Source organism: Theropithecus gelada, chromosome 3 (assembly GCF_003255815.1).
Source record: "Theropithecus gelada isolate Dixy chromosome 3, Tgel_1.0, whole genome shotgun sequence".
NCBI lineage: Eukaryota > Metazoa > Chordata > Mammalia > Primates > Cercopithecidae > Theropithecus > Theropithecus gelada.
The window spans coordinates 30,175,881-30,203,807 of NC_037670.1; the positions used below are offsets into that span (position 1 = coordinate 30,175,881).

Consider the following 27,927-nt stretch of genomic DNA (forward strand, 5'->3'; position numbering starts at 1 on the left):
GACCATTCTGTCTTTGTATAGTTCGTGTGTGTTAAATCCATGCTCAGACTTGTAAGAAAAAGTTAACCAAGCCATGTAATCATAGTAGCTCTTTTCAGGGAACTACTACTTCAATATTATTAGAAAGTCTTGTTGAACCTGCAGTATGAACACTCTATTGGCCATCATAGTTATCCCATTGCTTCATGTAATCAGCAGAACTTACTAACCAAAAAGTCACTCACCCACCCATGACACTACACTCCTTAAATACCCAAGTGAGAACTCTCTGAGCTTGGTGTGTTTGAGTACAGCAGATCTTAGTAAGTACGTGAGTAGTTTATTTGCAAACCATCTGTGACGGGGTGGGGGTGGGGTCGCAGGTGGTCCCTGGTGCCCACTCTGTCACTGTGCTGTGTGTGTTCCCTTTGCTGACTCATCCAAGGTCACAGATAGCTAGTGATGATAGGACCATGGGGTCACATCCGGGAACTTTCCCGGGATTTCCCAAGAAATCAATTTATCAACAAAAGTAATCTTGCCAGTGTTAGACTACTGATCAGCTTAAGTCTGTGGTCTCTGGTGTTATTTTCGTCTTTTTTTAATCCACTCCCTCTTGGGTCTATATCAAAAGGAAACCACGTGTCTGTTGTATGCACAGTGCCTATCTGGGTCTGCAGTTTTATCCTTTGACATAACTTGTCTTCTTATGTGATTCTTTCATGGAGACCAGGAATGCTAGTAATAAAATTTGACACCACCTAAAACCCTTTCGACCATCAAACTGACAGCATCAGGCAGTATTTCTGTCACAAGTTACCTTGTTCCTTGGCAACTGCTCTGCAAAGAATGTGCCATCAAGCTTGAAATGAACTGCCACATGCTTGGAACACAGTAGCCTTGAGGGGGTCTGAGCTCGCTAAATTTCCTTCCAAAGCCTCAGCAACCACCCCCCTGGAGAAGTGATGAGAGAGCCGCTTGCCCCCACCTCTCGCTGATCCTTGCAAGATCGGAGTTGCCGCTCTAGATTTCTGAAAACCCACTGGCCCTAGACAGGGCTCAAGGAGAGAGGTGGCTGGTTTCCAGGAGAAGTAACGCTAGACATAACAGTAATGGCAGCTGGCATTTATGCAGGCTTTACTATTTTCCACACGGTTGTACTGAGCACTTGACCTACATATTTTGTTCGTTTATACCACAAAACAGCCAAATTAGAAACTATTGTCATCTCACGAGTTAGGAAACCAAAGTCCAGAGGGATTAAATTGCCCAAGGTAAGGCACCTATAATCCCAGCACTTTGGGAGGCCAAGGCGAGTGGATCACCTGAGGCCAGGAGTTCGAGACCAGCCCGGCCAACATGGTGCATGGTCTCTACTGAAAATACAAAAATTAGCCATGCATGGTGGCACGTGCCTATAATCTCAGCTACTGGGAAGGCTGAGGCAGGAGAATTGCTTGAACCCAGGAGGCAGAGGTTGTGGTGAGCTGAGATCATGCCACTGCTCTCCTGGGTGACACAGGAAGACTCCATCTCAAAAAAAAAAAAAAAAAAAGACACCAGGGATCTATGTACACAGAGGAAAGGGACAGGAAGAAGGCCGTCATCTGCAAGACAAGTACTGGGGCCTCAGGAAAAACCAGCCCAGCCAATGCTCTGGTATTAGACCTCCGGCCTCCAGAACTGTAAGAAAATCAATGTCTGTTGTTTAAGCCACCCAGTCCATGGTATTTCGTTATGGCAGCTCTTACAAACTAAGACACAAACTTAAATGGGTATTCTATAGGGACAGATATATATACAAGGAAGATAGACATTCTTTTATCAAAGTGGACTTCACTTCTTAAAATATACTAACGTTGTGTACTAACATTGTAAAATATAATTTTAAATATTTTTTTGCAAAGCGGAAAGCATAGTTCCAGTATCATCTACGTAACCTGTTTCTGATTCTTGCCTGACTCCCACAGCCCGCATTAAGGTTGAGCGCCCACTGCCTCCTCAGTTCCCAGGTTTCCGAACACACCTTCTTCTTCATCCCCCGTTGAGCTGGTTGTAATCACGGTTTACAAGTCTGTCTCCCTGGATGGACCGTAAGATCTTGGGGGCCAGGGCACTGTTGTTAGATTTTAAATTATTTTATTTATTTACTTTTTGAGGCAGGGTCTCACTCTGTCACCCAGGCTGGAGTGCAGTGGCATGATCTTGGCTCACTGCAACCTCCACCTCCCAGGTTCAAGCGATTCTCCTGCCTCAGCTTCCTGAGTAGCTGGGACTGCAGGCGCGCACCACTGTGCCCAACTAATTTTAGTATTTTTAGTGGAGACAAGGTTTCACCGTGTTGGCCAGGCTGGTCTCAAACTCCTGATCTCAGGTGATCTGCCTGCCTCAGCCTCCCAAAGTGCTTGGATTACAGGCATGAGCCACTGCACCTGGCCTAGATTCTCAAATCACATTTGCACAGATCTTTTTTCCATAGTAAGGAGTATTTATGGGTTCCAGGGACTAGGACCAGGTATCTTTGGGTGGTCACCATTCAGCCCTATTATACCTATAGCAACATCACCATAGCAAGAGATTGGAAACATCCCACATGGCCATCAGAGGGGCCTGCATGAATATGATACATCCATACAGTGGAGCACTCTGCGGCCCTTAAGAGGAACAAGGCCATCGTATGTATACTAACTGGGGAGAAAAAGTGCAAAGCACAAAATTGTGTTTATACATTCCACCATTTTATTTATTTATTTATTTATTTATAAAATTTATTTTATTTTTTTGAGACAGTCTCGCTCTGGAGTGTAGTGTTTCGATCTCCGCTCACTGCTACCTCCGCCTCCCTGATTTTAAAAGATGAGTGAAAGATGTGCCGTGGTTTCCTCTACAGAATGTTCAGACCAGAGAGCCCTGGAAGACTATGCCTGAAATGCAGCTAAGGCACCACGAGGCTGAACAGAAAACGGGGGCCTTATCAGAGAGAAGAGAAGGGCCACATAGTCCAAACGCCCAGGAGGCTCCGACCTGACCTGTGGCTGCACGTGTTTGCTGCAGGGTGAGAATCTGGGGAAGACTCAGTGAAGAAAATGTCCTGGGCAGGCCGGGAAGAGCAACACACAGAGAGCTGCAGCAGAGAGAGGGATGGGGGGACCCTGCCCTGGGAGCCGCTCCGGCTGAGGCTCAGGAGGGGAGCTGCCAAGACTGAAACACATCGATGATGGCTGGTGATGAAAACAGGTGGACCTACTTTGATGGCAAGATGGACAGATCTGAGCTCACACATCCTTGGGATAAAAAATACAACTCTGTGGAAATGGACATGAGACACTGGACATGAGCCCTCATTCCCCAACTTGTAGAGATGACTGAGAAAGGCTTCCAGAAACTCGAGGACATCACAACTTCCAGCTGGGTCAAACTTCTCAGGGTGCTCTGAGGACTGGGCAGAGAGACGCCCGGGTGTCCCAGCGATGGCAGAGTCTCTAGAGGATGGAGACACCATGAAGATGGGGATGGAAACTGCCTGCCCCACAGAGAGGGGAGGGACGGCCGTCCAGGTCTCAACCTGCAAACAAAACCCATGTGGCACCTAAGAGGAGCGCACAGAAACGAACACAACCCTCACAGAACTCAGGACACACACACACAACACTTCACACACCTCAGGATACACACAACCCTCACACACCTCAGAACACACACACAACACTCACACACCTCAGGATATACACAACACTCACACACCTCAGGACACACACAACCCCTCACACACCTCAGGGACTCACACAACCTCTCCCATATCTCAGGACACACACACACTCCCACAGTTAGAATGACGCACAGGGACAAAAGCGCCTTCTGGTTCCTCTTTGTAGTATTTTCTTCATTCACGATGTCGGCGTTTACCGCCTATTGCACGCGAGTCGCTTGCAGAACTATCCGAGTGACACACGTCCCAAGCAGGCTCAGGTGAGCCCCAGGTGTGTGTTTTCCACACGCAGCACCATGGATGAGAAGGATGGCCAGGGTTTAACAGGAACATTGACTCTCGCTTGCTCCTCATTCTCTTCTCTACCACAAAAATCACACGAACAATTCAGATGGAGATGCATTTAGTGAAATGATGAAACTTTGAATCCTGTCTCCTATTTAAACTCACATATATTATTTTCCCCTCATAAAAAATGTTTTTTTCTAGTAAATAATTTGATATCCAAAGAAAATTTGTATTTCTTCAAAAATGTATGCTCAGAGAAATGAGCTCTTACTACACGTTGGGTGTTGAAGACTTGATATTAAACACATGATTTTTGTCAATTGGGAGGAGCAGTTTGACTCTCTCCAATGTCCTTTGTGGATGGATGGACTCTACTGACGATGAGCTTCTGTATTATAATTGCAGGTTCGGGGATGTTTAATTATTATCTGAGCTGGTACAATGGTGACGCTGAGTGAGACGTTCATGCCCCTTTAAGACAGAAAGTCTGTTGGAACTGTCTGCTGCTCACTGGTCTCTGGATATGAGGCGGGAGGGCTTGGGGACAGCTGTTGGGACACGGCCCAGATGACCTGGTCCCAGCAGAACTCACCGTCAGGGAACAGGTGAGGTGACGAGGTCTGGTAGTAGGGCTGAGGGAAGGGGTCTTCCCTGGACGGAGGGGGTCATGAGTTTGGGGCCGAGGACACTGCGGTATCCCCTCAGAGGAGTGGGAAAGAAGGAGCTTTCTCAGGGCTGTGAGGACCGTGACCCCAGCCCACTTCCGCAGACACATTCCCAGTCCCGGCCGGGAAGGAACGGCAGTGGTCCGGTTACTGGTAGGTCTTGTTCTAGACCTTCCATTCGCTTCCATCAGGAGACTCTATTTTAAACAACATTTCTCCGATCACTGTGGTTAAACTGTTCCTTCTTATGTTTGTATACAGTTAGAAGTTTATGAAAACACAGTCAGTGTTTTGCTGGGGGCCACGGGCTTCCTAAAACCGAGAGGGCGAGGCAGAGGTGGAGGCAGCTTTCGGAGATGACCCTGCAGGCTTGCAGCAAAGCTTTGCGTTTTCTCTTTTGTTTTTGTTTTCCAATTGCTGTGAGCTTCCTAGAACTGGTATAAATGCTCTACCTATAAAAAGGTGTTTCCTTTCCACGTCTTCACCATGAATTCACAAACGTCGCCCTGACGGTTCAAGACTCATACTCAGCGCAGTGGAGGGTCTGCCTGTGCCCCTCCAGGTGGGTGCTGATCCCGTGGTGCTGATTAAAGGGCTGAGAATTCTGCATGCGACCATCCACTCACACCCACTCACACCCACTCACATCCTGAGACCATCCCGCTCACACCCGCTCACACCCCGAGACCATCCCGCTCACACCCCGAGACCATCCCGCTCACACCCACTCACACCCTGAGACCATCCCGCTCACACCCGCTCACACCCTGAGACCATCCCGCTCACACCCGCTCACACCCTGAGACCATCCCGCTCATACCCGCTCACATCCCGAGACCATCCCACTCACACCTGCTCACACCCCGAGACCATCCCCCTCACATCCGCTCACATCCATTCACATTCTGCTCATATCCCACTCACACCCCACTCACATCCCGCTCACACCCCTCTTTGGATGACCAGAGTGCGTTAGGTGTCAAGCTGATCTTCTAGGATTTCAAGCATTTTCCACGGAGGATGGTGGAGAGCCAGGTGTGGACAGCTCAGTCCCTCCATCTGTGGTGTCCTTTCACCTGGTCAGCTTCAGGCTTGGGAATGTGCACACGACCCAGGGGGAGAAGAGTGGCTCCAGGTCCTGCTTACACTTAGGTTGGGGCTGGGGCCTTCAGCCCACACTGACAGGGTAGGGGGGCTGCATTCAAGCATCCCCATAGCCCTTCCCTTCCCAACCAGGATGCTGGCAGGTCAGCTCAAGGCTGGCACCCACAAGGGCACCCACCCAGAGGACCCACGCCCGGGAGCTGGGGCTGTTATGGAGAAGACAGCTGCGGCAGCCGAGGTCCCCACAGAGGACTGCAACGCCGGGGAGACGCCAGTGAGTTGAGCTCTGTGGGGACAGAGTTAGCCCCACCAGGCGGGACCCTGATTCCTGTCCCTGAGGCCCACCATTGGACTTTCCCTCGCCGGGCCCCTGTAGAAATGCACCACCCGGGGACACTGATTCCATACTTCCTCTCCAAGGGGCACGTGGCTCTTTCCTCCTCTGCAACCATATCTCTTGGTGGATGGGAGGCAGGGCAGGGAGTTAAAGAAAATATTAACATTCCAGCTTTTCTCCTGTAATCCAGGAGAAGGCACCAGACTTTAAAAACTTCATTAAAGAAAATCAGAAAGTTGACATGCCTCACATCATCCCAGCAAGTTTCCTGATTTTTACCATCTTCCTCACTGGACCCTGTTGGACAGTGCTTGCTGTCATTAAAGTCCTACAGGTCCCTGTGGCCAGGGCCACCCAGTGCAGGGCTATACCTTTATCATGATCCCGCTTACATTCTCAGAGCAAGACTGGAGGCTCTACGATCCAGTGAAAGATCCCAGGGGAAGGTTAATATGTCAGGTTGAAAATGCAGTGACTTCCATAATTTTTAAACTATTGACTATACATCCATGCCAGTACAGCATTTGAGACCAGCCTGGCCAGCATAGCAAAACCCTGTCTCTACTGAAAAAAGAAAAATTAGCCAGGTGTGGTGGCATGTGCCTGTAATCCCAACCCCGGATGCTGAGGCACCAGAATTGCTTGAATCTGGGAAGTGGAGGTTGCAGTGAGCTGAGATTGTGCCACTGCACTCCAGCCTGGGTGACAGAGCAAGACACTGTCTCAAAAAAAAAAAAAAAAAAAAAAAAAAAGAATGCCAGCCTCTTTTTGCTGTAGTAGTGTTTTAACAAAAAAATCATAATTCACTAACCATCTTTATCTGGTTATATTATGTGGACTAACTCATAATAAACACTACTTAATAAGAATAAAGCTATGGCCAGGCATGGTAGCTTATTCCTGTAGTCCCAGCACTTTGGGAGGCCAAGGCAGGTGGATCGCTTGAGCCCAGGAGTTTGAGACCAGTCTGGGCAACATGGTGAAATCCCTATCTCTACTAAAAATACAAAAATTAGCGAAGTGTGGTGGCACATGCCTGCAGTCCAGGCTATTTGGGAGGCTGAGGCAGGAGGATCACTTGAGCTCATCAAGTTGAAGCTTCAGTGAGCTGAGATCATGCCACTGCACTCCAGCCTGAGAGACTGAGTGAGACCCTGAAGAAAAAAGAAAGAAAGAAAGAAAGAAAGAAAGAAAGAAAGAAAGAAAGAAAGAAAGAAAGAAAGAGAGAGAGAGAAGGAAAGAAAGAAAGAAAGAGATAGAGAGAGAGAAGGAAAGAAAGAAAGAAAGAAAGAGAGAGATAGAGAGAGAGAGAAGGAAAGAAAGAAAGAAAGAGATAGAGAAGGAAAGAAAGAAAGAAAGAAAGAAAGAGAAAGAAAGAAAGGAAGGAAGGAAGGAAAGAAAGAAAGAAAGAAAGAAAGAAAGAAAGAAAGAAAGAAAGAAAGAAAGAAAGAAAGAAAGAAAGAAAGAAAGAAACAAGGAAGAAAAGAAAGAAAGAAAGAAAGAAAGAAAGAGGCTGTGGTTGTCCTGTTTATCTCATCGGGTGTCTTTTATTCCAGGAATAGTGTTGGTCTTACATCAGAGAGGGCTTGAGTATTTGCAGATAAATGTGCCCATTGTGACGTCTGAGAGGTTTTTCTGGTGTTCTCTTCCCAATAACAGCCATTACAGCAGCAGGTCATCAGACTCCACCAAGAGCTCGGGAGACAGAAGTCTCTGTGGGCTGATGTTCATGCAAAACTCCGGAGTCGTATAGCTGCTTTGAGGAAGCAGAACGTGGAGCTCCAAGAAAAGCTGAGATCCATGCAGCTGCGGCAGTGGGAAGCCAGGCAGAAATCTGCAGCGTCCCCACATGCGGGGCAAGAATCACGCGCTCCGGTACCAAAAGTGCATTTATGTTTTTGTACCATTTGCATTATGTGAAAATAGCGTCCCCGTAAAGATGTGGGCTTTCTTGCTGAGTGACGTGGTATCGCTCACGCTCCGGGTGGTGGGCGGGGTTGCTCACTTCCAATCAACTTCATTTCCCGTAAGTAATGATTAATAAGAACTGGATACATCAGCAGACACTCCAGCAGACAGAAGCATTGCCGCCCCCGGGCTGTGTGTCTCAAGTCTAGAATTCTAAGACATCTCCGGACAACAGCAGCAAACCCTTCCTGTGGACTTTACATGGGCTAGATACAGAGCTGTACGGTCTTACTCTCTCTGACGACCCTACGAAATGGATACTAAAACTAACTCCATCGTGGCCACGGGCTGGAGAACATGGAGCTGGGATTTGAACCCAGGGTGACTGCAGAGCCAGCTCAGTAGCCTGGTGTCCTTCTGTTCATCCTCTAGGGCAGCTGTGTAGAATGCAATAGAAACCTGTTGAAACGGGAAAAGTTCCCTTGTCCCCCTCACAGGGTGTGCGATGGGGGTGTGGCTCGCTTCTTTGGTTCTCCACTGCTCAAACCTCTAGGGGAACATACAGACCGGCAGGCTGTGGGGCTCTGACCCCAAGGCGGTGTCTAGGGGTGAAAGTTTCCAGCTGAAGCGCCAGTGGGTGTGTGTTACAGGGCAGGTGCTCTTTGGTTTAGCCGTCTGTAGGCAGTTTGTGTTTATCGGCTCAGTTAGACCCTCTGGCTTATCACATGGACAGAGGGCTTCTGTGTCCTGGGTTCTTGCCTTGGTGTACCTGAAAAATCAGATCACATGTAGGCTTGGAGGATGGGTGCAAGGTTTTTTATTGACTGGTGATAGCTCTCAGCAGATGGGGGAGCCAGAAGGGAGATGGAGTGGGAAGGCGGTTTTCCCCTTGGGGTTGGGCTGCCCAGCGGCTGGGCTCTCCTCCCACCACCCCGAGCAAACGCTGTGTCATTCCACCAGTCAATGCCCTGTTGGTGTCTGCTGTGTCTGCTGGTGTGCCCTTCGGCCGGTGTGTTCTTCTCAACAACCAGCCACTTGTGTCTCTGCCTGCTAGGGTCTCGGGGTTTTTATAGGCATAGGATGGGAGTGTGGCAGGCCAGGGTGGTCTTGGGAAATGCAACATTTGGGCCCGAAAGCAAAAATGCGTGGGTCTGTGGGCACAGGCCTAGGGGTGGAGCCCTAGCCAGGGATCCGTCCTTCTCTACCCGGGACTTTCCTGCCCCCATCCTGTATCACTACCCTGCTCTATCCCAAACGGAGAACCAGCATTCTCATGCTGAAGTAGTCGGTGCTTCCCAGCACCAGCCTGCCTTTACAGAACCCTGAGCTTTCACGTTTGATCACATGGCTCAAAGAACCAGCCTAAGAGAGTGTGAATGTGGCCAGTGTTACCACTGCCTTGTCTGGATCCTGTTTCCCGCACATGGGTCTAAGCAACTTGAATCATTAAAATTATACGTACAGGTAACGGCACATGGAACCACGCGAACACCCTCCAAATGTAAGTGGGGATATTTCTCAGTGGGTTAAGAAAAGTACTAACATTTCCTAGCTGCACTTATTGTGTGAACTTTTAAATCGGTACTTCCAGGACTTAGAATATTTCTGATACAGCACAGTGATTACAACACACACACACACACGCACACACACGCGCGCACACACACACACACACACACACACTGAATATATTCCAGAGGAGCCTGCTCTGTGTTCTGTTCTCCAAGCACAGCGAGAACAGTCACAAGTTCCTCTACAAGAAATGACGGGAAATCTTGGAAGTTATTCCCAGTCTTTGGGAGCTCTGCGAGAGCTTTGTTTCCATGGAGATGGCTTCTGTTGCCTCAGAAAGAAAGTGGGTTTAGCCTCTCAGCACAGCAAAGCGCACAGTCCTTCTGTGGAAGGAAGAGCAGAAGCTGGGCAGGCTGTTCCTCCATCAGAGGAAGAGAGGGGGACATTGCCACAAATACTGGCCAGGATTATCCACCTTCTGTGGGGAAACCCAAGAAGACCCACAGGATTTTTCCCTGCATATATTGTATGCCAGTTCCTAAAAAATAGTATCTACTGCCCCATTTGGGTCATTGTATGTTGGGAGAAATGTAACCATGACAATTACCCCAAGAGTCAATGAAGTCTTACTCAGTCTGCACATGCCCTACAGTTTTTGATCATTCTCTTATTTTGAGATCAGAGCTTGGTGAATTTCCAAATATTTTTCCATTCTGTGCATTGTACTGGTCACCATGGAGCTCTTCATAAGAACAGGACCTACGCTCACAAGAGCACACCTGATCTGAACAAAGAGGATGGGATATGTGAATCCCACACTTTAAATATGCGTAGGTGTAGCTGTGTGTAGTTGCAGTTTTAGGGACTGAATATCTAAAAGGTTGAGGCGTGAGCACCCACGGAACGCGGGCACGGCTGTGTGGGTGAGCCACTCTGGATCTGATATTAAGGGTTCTTTCATAGCAACGCTCTTCCCTTCTCACTCCCTCCTCCTCCTCAGAGGGGAGAGCGGTGAATAATTTAACATTCCAGACCTCACATACTTCATCCCACCTGAAGGATCACGCTGTTCCAGGTCAGTCTGCTGATAACTCGGAAAGTGGGGAAGTTGCATTTTGAATCTTAGACAAGTTGTAGAGACAACACTAGAAGTAGTATCACATTTTCTTCCTCCGTTAACACATTCCTGGTTGAAGACACCAGGAGCCTAAAGGAAGATATGTTGGGTATTGTTTATTCTGTAGCCTTTGGGATCCTGGATCATTTGGAAACAAGGAACCACAATAAGAAACACAAAGCAAACATCGGCTCCACAGTTTCCTTCACAAACTTTTGGTGAGGGTTTCTGTGCTTATCAACATGTTAGGGGGAAAACCCAGTCCAAGTCCCCCTACCTGATACTGTAATGTTTTCAAGGACATTCCAATTATTCTTGATTGTTTTAAAATTTGAATTTATTTTACCTTCGAAAACGTGAAAATTTTCCCTGCATTTTGTCTTTTAGGCATTGGAACCCGCTTTTGGAAATATTTCACCTCCGTCAGCTGATGAAGAGACAATGCCCAAATACGTTGGCCGCAAGAATCAGAGTGCCACTTTCCTGGGACAAAGATCGTCATCTAACAATTCAGCTCCTCCAAAGGTGAACCTTTGTGCTTAGCACCTGTAAAGAGCAGCAGAAGTTCTGTAAACAAACACACACAGCCCATCAGCTCCTCACCACACAATTTCTCCTCCCTGGGTGAGCATGGTGCTCCCTGGAGTCCTGACACACCCCGTCAGCTCCTCACCACACAGTTTCTCCTCCATGGGTGAGCATGGTGCTCCCTGGAGTCCTGTGTTCTTCCAAGGACACAGTGCATGCCTTTCAAACAAGTTCCTAACCCTTAGCACTTCTTGCTGCAGAGCAGTTTCCAAGTCCTCCTGCTGCTTCCCTCTGAGCGCACTCACAGCAGCAAGCGTCTGGCTGGGCCGAATGGACTTGGGGGCTTTGTTTCCGTGGGTGCAGCCTGCAGAGGTGATGTGCATGGCACTCTCTCCACGTGCCGTGGCCATTGTGTCTCGGGGCTCACAGCCTGCCGCACTCCCTGCTTCTGCACTGCTGTCTTGCACCTGCTGCTTGTCGGCGTGGACTCCTCTGAACTGGGGTTGCACTGTTAGCTTGGGGGCCACAGTATAGGATGCTATTTTGTTTCTTGTTGGGAATAGGCCCCCAAATCTGGCCATAAACTGGCCCCAAAACTGGCCATAAGCAAAATCTCTGCAGCACTGTGACATGTTTGTGATGGCCATGATGCCCACACTGAAGGTTGTGGGTTTACCAGAATGAGGGCAAGGAACACCTGGCCCACCCAGGGTGGAAAACCGCTTAAACACGTTCTTAAACTACAAACAATAGCATGAGCGATCTGTGCCTTAAGGACTTTCTCCTGCTGCAGATAACTAGCCAGAGCCCATCCCTCTATTTCGGCCCATCCCTTTGTTTCCCATAAGGAAGAATACTTTTAGTTAATCTATGATCTATAGAAACAATCAAATTATCACTGGCTTACTGTCAATAAATATGTGGGGAAATCTCTGTTCGTGGCTCTCAGCTCTGAAGGCTGCGAGTCCCCTGATTTCCCACTCCACATGCTATACTTCTGTGCATGTGTCTTTAATTCCTCTAGCGCCGCTGGGTTAGGGTCTCCCTGACCCAGCTGGTCTCAGCAGTCTCTATCAAATTTTTCTTTGTTAAAATTAGATCCTCTTTAGAACATTCTGCCAGCCAGTGTGTCTCTTCCTGTCCTAGCTTTGTGTCACCCTCATACTCAGGAGGCAAATATCATGAGTCCTCAGCCAGCAACTGATACCCAAAACTCCTGAAGATGATTTATCCCTTTGCATTCTTTCCCAAAGCAACTGCTGGTCAGATAACACTTTATTCCCTGAAGGAAGATCAGAAGTCAACTCCAAGCATTTGTCACAAGTAGGAAAATAGCTTTTTCAGATCTATGAGTACAAAAATGCATAAATGTAAGTCCCAAGATGGACTGCACAGGCCCAGCCTCCTGTGAGATGCGGACTTCTCTCATGCTCCCTCATGGACCTGAGTTAATCACAGGCATGCTGGGCAATGTACGAGCAAATAGATAACTGAATGGGTGGCTTATCCACGCCTTGAAACCATCACTTTTTAAATAGCGCAAAAGGTAGACAGTTATTTTTATTATGCATTTTTGAATTGAGCTTCAAGCACTTTATTTCACTGCTGACTTTATTCTACAATATCAGCCATATATTGGAATCCTGAATTCCACAGGAGCGTGGGCTGTAAAATGGGGAATCAGAGACACCAAGTAGTGGATGCCACGTGTGTCCTTCTGTAGGAAGCAGAGGTAGAATCATCTGGATTCTGTGATACCTGGTGTGATGTGCTGCTTAACATTTAAAAAATATATAATGGCTACTAATGCAAACATTTCCCACATTTATTTTCAGCCAATGAGTTTAAAGATAAGAAGAATTAACTTGTGGAGAACAACACCACAGGAAAACAGAGATAAAAGTCTTTCCGGGAGACGTCAAGGCAGAAGAGCAACACCCTCTGGAAGGCCGACTCCCTGTGCAGAGAGACGGAGGGTGTCTGAAGATGGAAAGGTGCCCTCGGACATCTGTGCCACTCTACACCGGCTGAATGGAAAATTCAGATTCAGAGAAAGTTCCACTTAGGTCTAATAAAAGTACTCAATTTGTTATTCAAAATAGACCAAGTAATTTATTAAACTAATATGTTTCTATAGATAAAACCTTGAATTTCTTCAGAAATGTCTTTAATGCTATAAAAGCAAACAACTTGAATTGGGTTTTAAAAATCAGTTGCTTTCCTGAGCTCTGTAGTTGGTATATTTCTGCAGAGTCTTTAAAAGAATTGACCTACCCTGTAGTGCGGAGTGCAGGGCTGTTGGGTGAGCCCTGGCGTCTTGCTGGAAATCGAGGATGGCTGAAGATGGCTTTGTGCTCCCAGCCTTTGGGCTCAAGGTATTGCCCACTCCAGGGACCTTGTGACAAGGCAGGCCTGTGACTGTCATTGCTCCAGGCTATGCATCCATCTTCCTGAAGTCTGCAAGACTCGAGGGGCAGAAAATCACCAGTGCAGGCTTCCCAGGCCGCCATGCTGCAGGAGCAGATGGCAGCAGCCAGAGGAGCTGGTGAGCAGGGTCCGGGACTCCTGTTTCCATGCTCCCAGTAAAATGCGGGGCCTTCTTGTGGATACTCGTGAGCAGAACATCTTACTATGGCAAGGACATGTCCTTCATGGAGCTGCCTAATTTGTGGCCACTTTTTGTCTGATTCTCTCATTGGTTTCTTACCTGTGAGACTTGCCGACATCCCCAGCCCTTCACCCTACACACAGCCCACATGTCGGTCTCCACGGGCCATGACTGGAGATTCCGAATCCTAGCGGTCACTTCCCTCTGAGCATCTGGGGGAAGGCGTCTGGCTGGGGCTGGGTGGACCTGGGTGCTTTGTTCCCCTTTCTCCATTTGCCGGCCCACGGCATTGCTGCCACCCTGATGGAGTGCCCTCTCGTGTGGCACCTGCCTGGCCCCTTTCCCAAGCCCCAGTTCTGTCCATGCAGCTGTGGGTGCTTCCTGCATTGGGGGTCCCGCCGGGAGGAGCCAAGAGTGCCCCTAGGGGAGTCAGGAAAGAATTCCCTCTTCACCTCGCTGCCAGAAAATGACCATAGCAGCTTCGCCACCCCTGCAGGAACCTATCTCGGTAAAGAAATGGAGCCTATGTGGTGGCCGAGCCTCAGGTGTGGCGGAGCTTCAGGTGTGGCCCTTATGCACAGCACAGCCCAAGCCTGCGGATACCATTCGCCCTGGGCTGCCTGGCACCTGGACTCCTTCCCATCCTTGGCCAAGGCCTGTGTGGCCCTTCAGGGCCGAACCCGACACTTGTCTTCCTCCTGAGTCCACTCCCCCGGTCTTCTGCCCCCAGGCTGCTTCATGGCCTCTGCAGGGAGCTTCGTAGAGGTGAGGCTGGTACCGTCTGTTTGCTTCAGACCACCGCAGGCTCTGCGTGCCCTCACAGTCCCCTCGGCACTTCTCTGTGGGGTGGAGAAGCCCTTCCCATGAGGTCTGCACTAGCCTGGCTGCTTTGTTCCTGCCGCCCCCTCTCCTTCAGGCCCCCGGACAAGATCTCAGTTTACTTGCTGGTGCCGGGCAGAATGGGGAACCTTGTCTCCCACCCACTTGCTAGCATCTGCGCAACCTCCAGGCATCATCTCAGCTGACAGTGACACCATCCTGGGGAGGCTCCCCTGATCCCCGGCTCTCCTGGAAGCCTGTGGTGCTCCTTCACCCTTCATAGGTCTCGTGAGCCAGTGTCACAAGGATCCGGCTTTTCTCTCCTGTGTCTGCCTGCCGTGGGACTGTGGGCAGCTTCAGGGCCCAGAGAGTGCCTTTCCATCCGTGAATCTCCTGATCCGTCAGAATACTCGGAAGAGAGTGATGCCCAAGAAACACCACGGAGTGTATTCAGTAAAGAATTAATGCTCCTGACAGGATCATTTGTTGTTGAACTGACCTGACATGTGTATAGTAATCTCACGAACAAGAGAGAACGTGTTCATACGTTCGCTTAAACTGAATTTAGCAATCACATTAGGATAATACTTCCACAATGTATATGCACTATCTTTTTAAATTTAACTTATTTGCTTTTTAGGTGGAAGCTCATCAGTCTTAGAGAGTTCTGAAGGTGGATTTCTCAGCCACGTTCAACCAGATGAGTTACCGGTTCTTCCCCAAACATTGCAGAGCTGCAGTTAGGTGGGCTGAGTGGCTTCTGCAAGGGTGGCCCACCTAGTTCCCCTGAGGGAGACCTGAGAAGGTGACCTTTTCATCTTGGGGAAGTGACATGCGGAGTGGGTGTCAAGAGATGGTTGCATCTTCTTGACAAGAGCAGAAAATTAAGATGATTCCAAATGTCTCTTCATTTCCTGAGACTTTTTTTTTACAGATTTAAGTTGGTTGCATTTAGCACATAGTCAAACAAGATTAATGTTTTTCATGGCTTAAGAGTTTCCCAAGTCAAAGTTTCATTTTTTATCATTTTGATTTACAGTTCTCAATTGACATTAATAGACTGGAAGGCAAGAATAGCAAACATACTTCTAAGCCCTAGCTAGTGGTCCACTTGTAACAAGCTATATTTTACAAAAAATGTCAATAAAATGAAATTATTTTCTCTACGGCAAGAAATTTGGGCTGTGAACTTCCGTGTGATGTAAAAGTAGGCACCTGGCGGGGGAGTCTGGAAACACAGGTCCCGCTTGTTTTCTGTTCTCCCGAGAAAAACCCACATTCTGTTCTGCCCTTTGCAACATCTTCAGTGGGGGACGAGTGGGAACATTTTTCTTGGGATTTGATTTTGTCTGGGGATCCAGCTAATGGGTTTGCCTGGAAGCTTCAAGGTTAATGATCTGCATTTAGAAAGAGCACCGCAGCCATGGCAGGTGGTGTCTCTGTGCGTTATTTGTATCAGGTGTTGAATGTGGCAGTTGTCACTGTGGCCACCCTGACCCCAGAGCAAATATACGAGTGGGGGATAAACATTTTAATACAACACAAAACGTGGTCCCAAGTCCTGGTGCTGAGTGTCCAGGGCTCAGCTGCGCCCACTGACTTAGAGGCAGAGGCTGCAAAATGCCAGTGCAACGTGCATTTCTCCCAGGTGAAGGACTGGGAACTCTACTTCGGTCCAGTCCTCTCTCCCACTAGCCTAGAACCACAGTGTCTTGACTTCTGGGCTTGGGTGACAAGCCCTCTCCCCATGCCTCCTTGCTGTGGAGTGTGTCCATGGACAAGGTCAGCCCACTCCTACCTGCTGGGACGGTGCTTTGACCCACCTGCGGGAAGGACTTTACTAGATTAAATCCAGGTTCAAAATGTTAACACAAACTGCCTCCCAACATAGGTGTTTCTGGTGCTTACAGATTTACTATTATGCAAATACTCAGACGACACACACGACCCACCCTGATGGTTTGGAAGTTGTGCAGTTTCTTAACAAGCAGACAGGTGAGTGATGTCACCAGGAACCCGCGTGGGTAGGTGCCTTTACCTGTGAGTGTGCAGAGGTGTGGAGACTTGCAGGTTAGCAGATCCTTGAGCCCTGTAGGCAAGTTCCCCACAGCAGCAGCTGTCCAGATAATTTGGGGCTTACCCTGCTCAATGCATGTTTTCCGGGTTCTTATCCAAGAACCGTGAGCCTGTGGCTTCCGTGCCAGTGTGTAAGTGCACCCAGGTCTGGATGCCTCTGTAAACACCATCAGACCTCAGTCAGGGGCTTGTGTTTTAGCTTTTCTGGGTCGACCTGGCTACATGGCTCGAGCAGCAACCTGGATAAATGGGTGTTACTTATTCGCACAGTATGGTCAGCTCATTGTCCTAAAAGCCACCATATTCTTTCCCGAAGTCTCGCCTGGACTCTAAAATGCCATCCTCTGGGTAACTCCTAGGTCTCTTGGGAACTGGGCTGCACAGCAGGAGGTGAGCAAGCCAGGGGAGCTTTATCTGTATTTACAGCTGCTCCCCATCGCTCCGTTAGGCCTGAGCTCCGCCTCCCTCAGATCAGTGGCAGCATTCGATTCTCATAGGAGTGCGAACCCTCCTGTGAACTGTGCAAGCGAGGGATCTAGGTTGTGCACTCCCTGAGAGAATCTAATGCCTGATGATCTCTCACTGTCTCCCTTCACCCCAAGATGACACCCTCTAGTTGCAGGGAAAAAACTCAGGGCGCCGAGTGCGGTGGCTCACGCCTGTAATATCAGCACTTTGAGAGGTCAAGGTGGGCAGATCACGAGGTGAGGAGTTCGAGACCAGCCTGGTCAACATAGAGAAACCCCATGTCTTCTAAAAAACAAATAACAAAAAATTAGCTGGGCATGGTGGAAGGCACCTGTAATCTTAGCTACTCAGGAGGCTGAGGCAGGAGAATCGCTTGAACCTGGGAGGCAGAGGTTGCAGTAAGCTGAGATAGTGCCATCGCACTCCAGCCCGGGTTACAGTGTGAGATTTTGTCAAAAAAAAAAAAAAAAAAAAAAAAAAAGGCTCAGGGCTCCTATTTGTTCTACATTGTGGCGAATTATATAATTTATAATTAATTCATTACAATATAATGAATATAATAATAAAGTGCACAGTAAGTTTAGTGTACTCGAATCATCCAACCTCCCCCCCCACACCCCACATCCATGCCAGTCGTGGAAAAATTGTCTTCCATGAAACTGGTCCCTAGTGCCAAAAAGGTTAGGGACCACTGCATTAGATAATGACAGAACTGTGTTAAAAATATCCCAGTTTGGGCTGGGCGTAGTGGCTCATTCCTATAATCCCAGCACTTTGGGAGGCTGAGGTGGGCAGATCACCTGAAGTTAGGAGTTCAAGATCAGCCTGGCCAACATGGTGAAACTCCATCTCTACTAAAAATACAAAAATTAGCCAGATGTGGTGGAGTGCGCCTGTAACCCCAGCTACTCAGGAGTCTGAGGTTGGACAATTGCTGGAACCCAGGAGGCAGAGGTTGCAGTGATCTGAGATCGCGCCACTGCCCTCCAGCCTAGGTGACAGAGCAAGACTCCATCTCAAAAATAAAAAATAAAAAATAAAAAATAAATCCTAGTTTGGTTATGAATTTACTAATATTTATTTGTAATTTTTCTCTTTCTTATAAATTGGTTTCTTTTTAAAAATCCTTAACCAGTGACACCTATTTTTATACCTTTAACGCTTTCTGCTTTAAGTCTATTAAGTCCAATAGGTACAGCAGCTTTCTTTTAGTTAATATATGCCTGGTATACCTGTTTCTAGTCTTTCTCTTTTGCTATTTCTAAATCTTTATCTTTAAATAGGATCTTATAAGAAACAGACATTAAGAAAAGTATATAATCTGAAAATAACTTTCCTTTTAACCTGAGGTTTTGTTTCATAAACTGAAAATGTATCAGTATCCTTACTGTCCTCCACAACCAACTCAAGAGTCTTTTAGTTCTAATTCTCCTCCCCGATCTCTCATGTCATTGTGTTGGCTTCTGCCAGGATTTTCACTCTAGGTTGTCTTTACCCTCAGTATTAGTTATGATTATTACTGTGGTATTTATGCAGCCAGTGTTTACTTTAAACTTCTTAAATTTATGCAGAATTTGGGGTGCTTCTTTCCCGTGTTCTTGGGCTTTTCTTCTTGGCACAATTTCCTTCTACTTGACAAGCATGAAGAGATGGGGGCAATCAACCCTTCAATTTTGGCTCATCTGAAAATGTCCTTTGTTTTGCCTTGTTCACGAGTGATCGTTCATCCTGATGCACCTTCTGACCCCTCATCCTGTAGCTATTCCATGGCCACCGTGTGGCAGGCATTGTTTTAGGGCTAGGGAATCAACAGTGAGCAAATTTGCAAAAAGTTCTTATCTCATGACATTTTATTGGCGGGAAGCACTTACTTGTATGCATGGTTTATTTCCTTAAATCTCACGAACCAACCTCTGCTACTTTCAAACGTTTCTTCTGTAGCTTTCTCACTCCTCTCAGCCTTTGTGGAACTGAGGAGAGTTGGGGCCTTGCTCTGGAGTAGGCTTTGGCCTGAGGGAAAGTTGTGGCTGGTTTGATCTTCTATCTAGACCACTCAAACTTTCTCCAAATCAGCCATAAGGCTGTTTCGCTTTCTTGTCATTCATGTGTTCACTGGAGCAGCACTTTTAATTTCCTTTAAGAGGTTTTCCTTTGCATTCACAGCTGGGCTAACTCCTGGGTACACAAGGCCTTGCTTTCAACCTTTCTCAACTTTGAACAGGCTTTCCCCACTAAGCTTGATCATCTCTAGCTTTCGATTTAAAGTGAGAGATGTGTGTCTCTTCCTTTCACTTGAACACTTAGAGGCCGCTGTAGGTTATTAATGGTGTAATTCCACAATTGTGTCTCAGGGAATAGGGAGGCCTGAGGGGAGGGAGAGAGATAGGGAGCAGCTGGTCATTGGAGCACTCGGAACACACCTGACATTTATGACGTTTTCTGTCTTAAGTGGGTGCCGTTGTTGGTTCTCCAAAACAATTACAAAGTAAAATCAAAGATCACTGATTACAGATCACCATGACAGACATAATGATAATGAAAAAATTCGAAATACTACAAGAATTACCAAAATGTGACACAGAGATATGAAGCGAACACAAGCTGTTGGAAAAATGGTACCCATAGAGGTGCCCCAACAAAGTTGCCATAAACTTTCAATTTGTAAAAAAAAAAAAAAAAAATGCGGTATCTGCCAGGCACAATAGAGCAAGGAGCAATAAACGAGGTCCGCCTGTGCGCGCAACCCCCTCGCAGGGAGGCTGTAAACACAATGCAGGAACATCACGAAAAGGCCCGTTCTGAGCTCTGGGCTACAGAGGGCGCTGTTCGGTGAACAGGTCATTTCGCCGCTCAAAGCTGCTCACAGTGCATCTCTGAAGTAACGCGCCCAGAATTTAACTTTTCAACGTGTGCCGTGCCACAAACTGGGTCACTGAAAACCGCAGAAGTTTATTCCCCCCGGGACCAGGTGGGCTGCGCCCTCAGGGAGCTGAGCAGTCCCCGTGAGGCCCCTTCGCTGCCTGCACAGTTCAGCTGTGCCGTCCCCAGCGCAGCGGTGCCTGGACCCGGTGTGCAGAGGAGTCGTGGTAAGAAATGTGCACACATCGTCCAGACAGACGGTCCCGTGAGTCTGTCCAACAGAAAAGAGGAAGGCCAGGCGGAGTCCTGAAGGCGAGGCTTGCAGAGATGGGAGAACCAGGCAGAAGGCCACGGGCCTGCGGGGCTCCCAACAGCGACCAGGGCGGCGCCCTCCACACGCGGGCGCCCCAGGAAGGCAGAGTCTGTCCGCGCTGCCTGCGGTGTGTGGCAGCTGCGCGCTCCTTACCTGTGGGGCAGAGCTGGCTGGAGCCACTGCCTGAAGAAACTCGGCTCTGTCCTCCGCTCCGGGGAGCAGAATGTGGCCGGTGGATGCTGAGTTCCTTCTGTGGCCTTCCGCAGCCCGCAGGTAAGTGACTCTGCAGAGCATCTGGCAGGCCCGCGCTTCTGCTTCTCGTTGCCTTCTAGGCGGTTCTGACTTTGACCCCCCTTTCCTTCTCTGCTTGTGCCCTCGAATCCTACGTTAGGGAAATGGGGATCCTGTTTTGAAACAAAATGAGAAAGAATCATACCCTTCAACTTCAGAACACTTCTAAGTCAGTAGAACCTGTAAGGAAATACAACCACATTCTGACTATCTTCTATAGGTTGATGGTATTAAAAGATGCTGTAAAATAATGTAATTGTATAAAAAGAAAAGAAAAAAACAATGGCAATAAGAAAAACGTTCTCCATTTTACTATTAAAAATTTAGTAATAGAAAACTTTATTCACAGAAATTCATATCGAAAACCAACTGTGGGCCGGGCGCGGTGGCTCACGCCTGTAATCCCAGCACTTTGGGAGGCCGAGGCGGGCGGATCACGAGGTCAGGAGTTCGAGATCATCCTGGCTAACACGGTGAAACCCTGTCTCTACTAAAAATACAAAAAAAATTGGCCAGGCATGGTGGCGGGCGCCTGTAGTCCCAGCTACTCGGGAGGCTGAGGCCGGAGAATGGCGTGAACTCGGGAGGCGGAGCTTGCAGTGAGCCGAGATTGTGCCCCTGCACTCCAGCCTCTGTGACAGAGCGAGACTCTGTCTCCAAAAAAAAAAAAAAAAAAGAAAACCAGCTGTGAATAATAGGTAAAGTTCAGCTGTGTTTGTCAACTGTCAAAACCCACCACCTCCCGGGTGGACCCTGAGGACCCAGTAGGTGATAAAATCTAATCTTCATCAAGGATGTTGGACAATCAATAAACAACAGCTGTATGTTAATAAAGCTGTATTGCCTGTCCTTCTTTACAACTGCACTTTAATTAGATATTTACATTTTGCCTTTATGAAAATATAGGCAAATGTTTTTTCCTATATTTTCCTTGATGAAAAATGTTTATTCATTTGACTTCTTTCTTTCCTATTATTCTCTTTATTTCATTTAAGATGTATGCTCATCTTATATTGAGCTCAGATCTCTGAACTCTTCCTCTTAATAAACAAACCTTCCACTTCTTTTAGTTCATTAAATCTATTTTAATCTTTCTTTGACAGTGATTTTTATAAACACTGGTTGTTTATTAGAGAAAATAATATCTGGACTAGAAGAAGTGTCAATGAGATTAGTTTTACAAACTATCAGGTCAGTTATCTAACTTGTTAAGTGCTGCCCAAATATTAGTAATTTAATAATACTACAGAAATATCATGTTGTCCACCTTTAGAAAAAATTATTCCAAATATGTCATTTGTTTTAATTTGAAGAATACATAGTTCAGACAGTTAATGATTCAACTCATGGAAGCTGACAATTCAGAATGAGCAGTGTGATAATGTAAGATTAATTTTTCAAATATTTTAAAGTTTCTATTAAATATTTAAAAATTATATACCAACTGGGTCTTAAGATGGCCAATTCGATGCTGCTGGGAAGTGCTGCTCCCTTAGAGAGAGGCCAAGATTTTGACTAAATCAACATAATTTGAATAGATCTTTGTAAAGAAGATGCTGAATGTGGATGTAGAAAAGATGCAGACCCTGAGGCTGAAGAGGGAGGAAGCTGGAAACTCCAAGCAGGGTAACTGAATGCTAAGGCTCCTTCCTGGCCTTATGCAGTGTCTGAGGAAGGGGTAAGTGAAGGGACTTGGAGACTGGAGACCTCACACCTGCCATGGACATTTCAGCTGGTAGGTGGATGTCATCAGAGATTAGACATGTGCTTAGACAGAGCTGCCGCAAGCATGGTGCCAGGAACCTTTGTACTAGGGAGAGCTTTGGCGGAGCCTAACCCACCAAGGCCTGCCTATCTCCCTTTGACAGGCTCTGACCCTAGCTAACCTATCTCCCTTTGACAGTCTCTGGCCCTAACTGAGGAGAAAGCAGGGCCACCTTCCCTGTGGGACTGGGGCACATCTGTCCCACAGGCTACCTGCCTGCCAGCCCCTCCCAGGGCTCCTGCTTGGCCACCCTGCAGAAGCCTGTACATGGCATAGCTCCACTGCCCAGCCTGGGTGCTTTGTACCACCTAAGTGCATTCTGGAAGCCTGGGAGCCCTTCAGATCCTGTAGTGCACCTGGGACCCAGTCCCAAGGGTCTGGAGGAGGGAGCTGCAAGCGGGTCCTGATACCCCAGGGCCATGGCCCATGGCTCAGGATCTATGCCTTGCACTCAAGTCGGGGAGGACCCCACACTCTCAGAAAACTGAGAAGGATGAATTGCACTGGTTCACAGGTTGGCCTAGAACCTAGATATGCCTCCCTCCACAGAGCAGGTCCAGTAAGGATATGGCCTATTTCCCTGCTGGACCTCTGTCCAAGGGAGCCCTGAGGCTGAAATATAAAATTATAAATAAATAAATAAATGGAATTGCTGGCAAAGTGCCAGTGATCAGAGGTGGCTCCCCCAATCCCCAGGAATGGATCTGGTGAGGGGGTCACCTCTCTCCCCCTTGCACTGCAGAGCATAGCTACAAATCCAAGGACACACAAAGGAGCCGTGCTGCCCATCTTCCATCCATTGTTCTCAAGCACTGTCTACTGGATCACAGCCCAAACTACAACAAGAACAAAAAAGTCACTCTGCAAATTCTCCCTGTTGATAAACCAAGGGCAAGAATTGAACAACAAAGATCCTGTACAGAGCCTCAGCCCTCTGAAAACTTCCAGAAACAAAGCCAACTGACTGTATGAGATTTCCATCACAGTTAAAGGAACACCAGCCTTCTCAGATGGGAAAAAGTCAGCATAAGAACTCTGGCAATTCAAAAAGCCGAAGTGTCTCCTTACCTCCAGATAGGCCATGGAGCAATGGTTAATCAGTCTCCAGCAATGGTTAATCAGTCTGAAATGTCTGAAATGACAGACATAGAATTCAGAATCTGGATGGCTAGGAAGCCTATCAAGACCAGGAGAAAGTTGAAACTCAATTCAAGGATGCAAAGCAATTCAGTAAAATGATTCAAGAGTTCAAAGACTAAGAAGCCATTTTAAGAAAGACCCAAATTGAACTTCTTGAGCTGAAAAATTCACTACGAGAATTTCAAAATACAATCAGAAGTATTAACAGCAGAATAAACCAAGCAGAGAGAAGAATCTCAGGGCTTGAAGACAGGTAATTGAGTCAACTCAGGCAAAAATAAAGAGAAAAGAATAAAGAAAAATGAACCAAATCTCTGAGAAATATGCAATTATGCAAACAGACCAAATCTGTGACTCATTGGCATTCTTGAGAGAACAAGAAATAATAAGCAACTTGGAAAATATATTTGGGGATGTAGTCCATGAAAATTTCACTGATCTCACTAGAGAGGTTGACCTGCAAATCCAAGAAATATAGGGGACCCTAGCCAGATACTGTAAGAGACAACCATCCCCAAGGCATGTGGTCATCAGATTCACTAAAGTCAACACAAAAGAAAAAATCTTAAAGGCAACAAGAAAGATGGGGCATGTAACTTACAAAGGGAACCCATCAGGCTAACAGCAGACCTTTCAGCAGAAACCTTTTAAGCCAGAAGAGATTGGGGGCCTATTTTTAGCATCTTAAAGAAAAAAAATTCCAACCAAGAATTTCATATGCTGCCAAACTAAACTTCTTAAATAAAGAGGAAATAAAATCCTTCTCAGAAAAGCAAATTCTGAGGGAATATATTTAAACTACAACGGACTTACAAGAGATCCCTAGAAGTGGACCTGGTGAGGGGGTCCTCAGATCCTCAGGTCCCTGATGAGGGAGACCTGGTGAGGGAGTGCTAAACATAGAATTGAAAGAGCCTGCTACCCCAAAACACACTTCAGCACATAGCCCACAAGCACTATAAAGCAACTGCATAATTAAGTCTACATAACAGCCAGCTAACAACACAATGACAAAATTAAAATCACTCATATCAATAGTAACCTTGAATATAAATAGGCTTAATGCCAACTTAAAAGTCACAGAGTGGAAAGCCTGATAAAAAGACAAGCTCCAAATGTCAGTTTTCTTCAAGAAACCAGTCTCACATATAATAATACCCACAGGCTCAAAGTAAAAGAATGGAGAAAATTCTACCATGCAAACTGAAAGGAAAAAAGAGCAGGAGTCACTAGACTTATATCAAGTAAAACAGACATTAAATCAAAAATCAAGGACAATAAAAGGCATTATATAATGATAAAGGGTACAATCCAACAAGAAGCCTTAACTATTCTAAATATATAGGCACCCAACATTGGAGCACCCAGATTCATAAAACAAGTTCTTCTTGGCCAATGAAAAACCTTAGACAAACACAAAATACTAGTGGGAGGCTTGAACATCCTACTGACAGTGTTAGATCAGGGCAGAAAGTTAACAAAGAAACTCTGGATTTAAACTTGACACTTGACCAACTGGACCACAGACAGCTACAGAACACTACACCCAATAACCAAAAAGTATACATTTTTCTTGTCTGCACACAGAATATATTCTAAGATCAACCACATGCCTGATCATAAAAAAGTCTCAATAAATTCAAAATGATTGAAGTCATACCAAGCACATTCTTGAATCACAGTACAATAATAGTAGAAATCAATATCAAGATCTCCTCAAACTATACAAATACATGAAATTAAATAACTTACTCCTGCATAACTCCTGGGTCAACATCAAAATTAAGGCAGAAATCAAAAAAATTATTTGAAATTAATGAAAATAGGGACACAACTTACCAAAATCTCTGGATGCAGCCAAGGCAGTGTTAAGAGGAAAGTTTATAGCCCTAAATGTCTTCATCAAGAAGTTAAAAAAATCTCAAATTAACAATCTATCTCTGGAAAGGAAGAAACTAGGTCAACTAGGGAAAGGAACTAGGGGGGAGAAAATCCCAAAGCTAGCAGAAGAAAAATAAACCACTGAAATTAGAGAAGAACTTAATGAAGTTGACATGTAAAAATCCACACAAAAGATCAATAAAACCAAGACTTGGTTTTTCAAAAAAATAAATAAAATCGATAGGCCACTAGCTAGTTTAACAAAGAAAAAGGAAGAGAAGATCCAAGAAAGCACAATCAGAAATGAAAAAGGTGTTTTTTAAATCAATATCATAACTGACCCCACAGAAATACAAAAGACCTTCAGAAACTATTATGAATAACTCTAAGCACACAAATTAGAAAATCTAGAAGAAATACTTTCCTGTAAGCACACAATTTTCCAAGATTGAATCCAGAAAAGACTGTTACCCTGAATAGACCAATATCAACTTATGAAATATAATCAGCAATGAAAAACCTACCAACCAAAAAAGCCCTGAACCAGTTGGTTTCCCAGCTAAATTCTACCAGACTGAAAGCAATCAAACACAAAACTATTCCAAAAAATCAAGGAGGAAGGTTGTTTCCCTAACTCATTCTATGAAGCCAGTATGAGCCAGATATGCAAATCTGGATTTGAAAAAATAAACCTTCAGGCCAATATTCCTGAAGTCTCAATAAATTCAAAACATAGACAGAAACATAGACAGAAAAATCTTCAATAAAATATTAGCAAACAAAATCTAGCAGCATGTAAAAAAGTTAATACATCACAATTAGGAAGGCTTTATTCCTGGAATGCAAGGCTGTTTCAATGTATGCAAATCAATAAATGTGCTTTACCACATAAACAGAATTAAAAGCAAAAACCATATAATCATCTCAATAGATACAAAGAAAGCCTTTGATAAATCCAACATCCCTTCATGGTAAAAACCCTAAACAGACTTGGCATCAGAGGAACATACCACAAAATAATAAGATCCATCTGTGACAAACCCATGGCCAATATCTTACTCAACTGGCAAAAGCTCGAACAATTTTCCTTGAGAACTGGAGTAAGACAAGGATGCCCACTGTCAGCACTCCTGCTCAACCTAGTCCTGGAAGTCCTAGTTTGAGCATTCAGGAAAGAGAAAGAAATAAAGGGCATCCAAATAGGAAAAGAAGAAGTCAAACTATCTCCCTTTGCTGATATGATTCTATACCTAGAAAATCCTGAAGACTCTGCCAAACGCTACCTAGAATGGATAAATGACTTTAGTAAAATTTCAGGATACAAAATCAATGTACAAAATTTAGTAGAATTTCTGTACGCCAATAATGTTTAGACTGAGCATCAAATCAAGAACATAGTTCCATTTGCAATAGTCAAAAGGAAAATGAAATACCTAGGAATGCAGCTAACCAAGGAGGTGAAAGATCTCTATGAGAAGAACTACAAAACACTGCTGAAATAAATGACAGACAATACAAATCAATAGAAAAGCATTCCATTCTCAAGGATTGGAAAAATCACTATTGTTAAAATGGCCATATTGCCCAAAGCAATTTACAGATTCAACACTATTCCTATCAAACTACCAATGTTATTCTTCAGAGAATTAGAAATACTATTATAAAATTCATATGGAACAAAAAAGAGCCCAAAATAGCTAAATGAATCCTAAGCAAAAGGAACAAAGCTGGAGGCATCACACTACCTGACTTCAAATTACACTGTAAGGGTACAGTAACCAAAACAGCATGGCACCGTACAAAAGCAGATGCATAAACCAATGGAGCTGAATGGAGAACCCAGAAATAAAGCCACACACCCACAACCTTTGACAAGGCTGATAGAAACAAGCAATGAGGAAAGGACTCTCTATTCAATAAATGGTGCTAGAATAACTGGCTAGCCAAATGTCAAAGAGTAAAATTGGACCCCTACCTTTCACCATATACAAAAATTAACTCAAAATGAATCAACTATTTAAATGTAAGACTTCCCACTATAAAAATCCTAGACAATAACCTGAGAAATACTCTTCTCAACATTGGACTTAGTAGAGAATTTATGGCTAAGTCCTGAAAAGCAGCTGTGACAAAACCAAAAATAGACACATGAGACAAGCTAAAGAGCTTCTGCATAGCAAAAGAAATGTTTTTGATACATACAGCAATAATTCGTTCTTACAGGAATTGACAGCTATTTCACATATGGAATAGTTTCCAAGCCTGCAACTTTTGGGGCAGTCCACACTATTCAGAGGCTCATAGGGGATCTGATTTATGAATATAAAATCCCATAGAATAATGCCTAAACCTAAAGGACCAACTTTATGGTAAAAAGAAGTGCAACAATGAACATATGGCAGTGGGAGCCATCCATTGACCATATCAATCAAAACCTCTCTGCCTATAAGAGTCATATTGGATTGGTCTCTTTTCTTTTTTTAAAAAAAAAAAAAAAAAAAAAAAAAAAAGCAGCTATGGTGTTGACCTGGTGATGACACCTTCCAAAGTTTTGGCTCTG

The 27,927-nt window shown here is 45.8% G+C and overlaps 1 protein-coding gene across 1 annotated transcript; it reads left to right on the forward strand.

Moving 5' to 3' along the window:
• The first annotated feature begins 4,462 nt into the window (after positions 1 to 4,462).
• Positions 4,463 to 15,053, forward strand: TCP10L (t-complex 10 like). Its single transcript, XM_025379236.1, has 5 exons — positions 4,463 to 4,581; positions 5,878 to 6,019; positions 7,742 to 7,957; positions 11,007 to 11,144; positions 12,983 to 15,053. Exons 1-5 carry the CDS (start codon positions 4,544 to 4,546, stop codon positions 13,211 to 13,213), a joined length of 765 nt encoding a protein of 254 aa, XP_025235021.1. The 5' UTR covers positions 4,463 to 4,543; the 3' UTR covers positions 13,214 to 15,053.
• The last annotated feature ends 12,874 nt before the right edge of the window (positions 15,054 to 27,927 follow it).

What these genes read in the sequence shown, in the direction of transcription:
- TCP10L (XM_025379236.1), top strand. Translation starts at nt 4,544, where the DNA reads ATGACCTGGTCCCAGCAGAACTCACCGTCAGGGAACAG. An exon ending in GGCAAGAATCACGCGCTCCG is followed by an intron (nt 7,958 to 11,006) that starts GTACCAAAAGTG and finishes TTTGTCTTTTAG; the next exon opens with GCATTGGAACCCGCTTTTGG. An exon ending in ACAATTCAGCTCCTCCAAAG is followed by an intron (nt 11,145 to 12,982) that starts GTGAACCTTTGT and finishes ATTTATTTTCAG; the next exon opens with CCAATGAGTTTAAAGATAAG.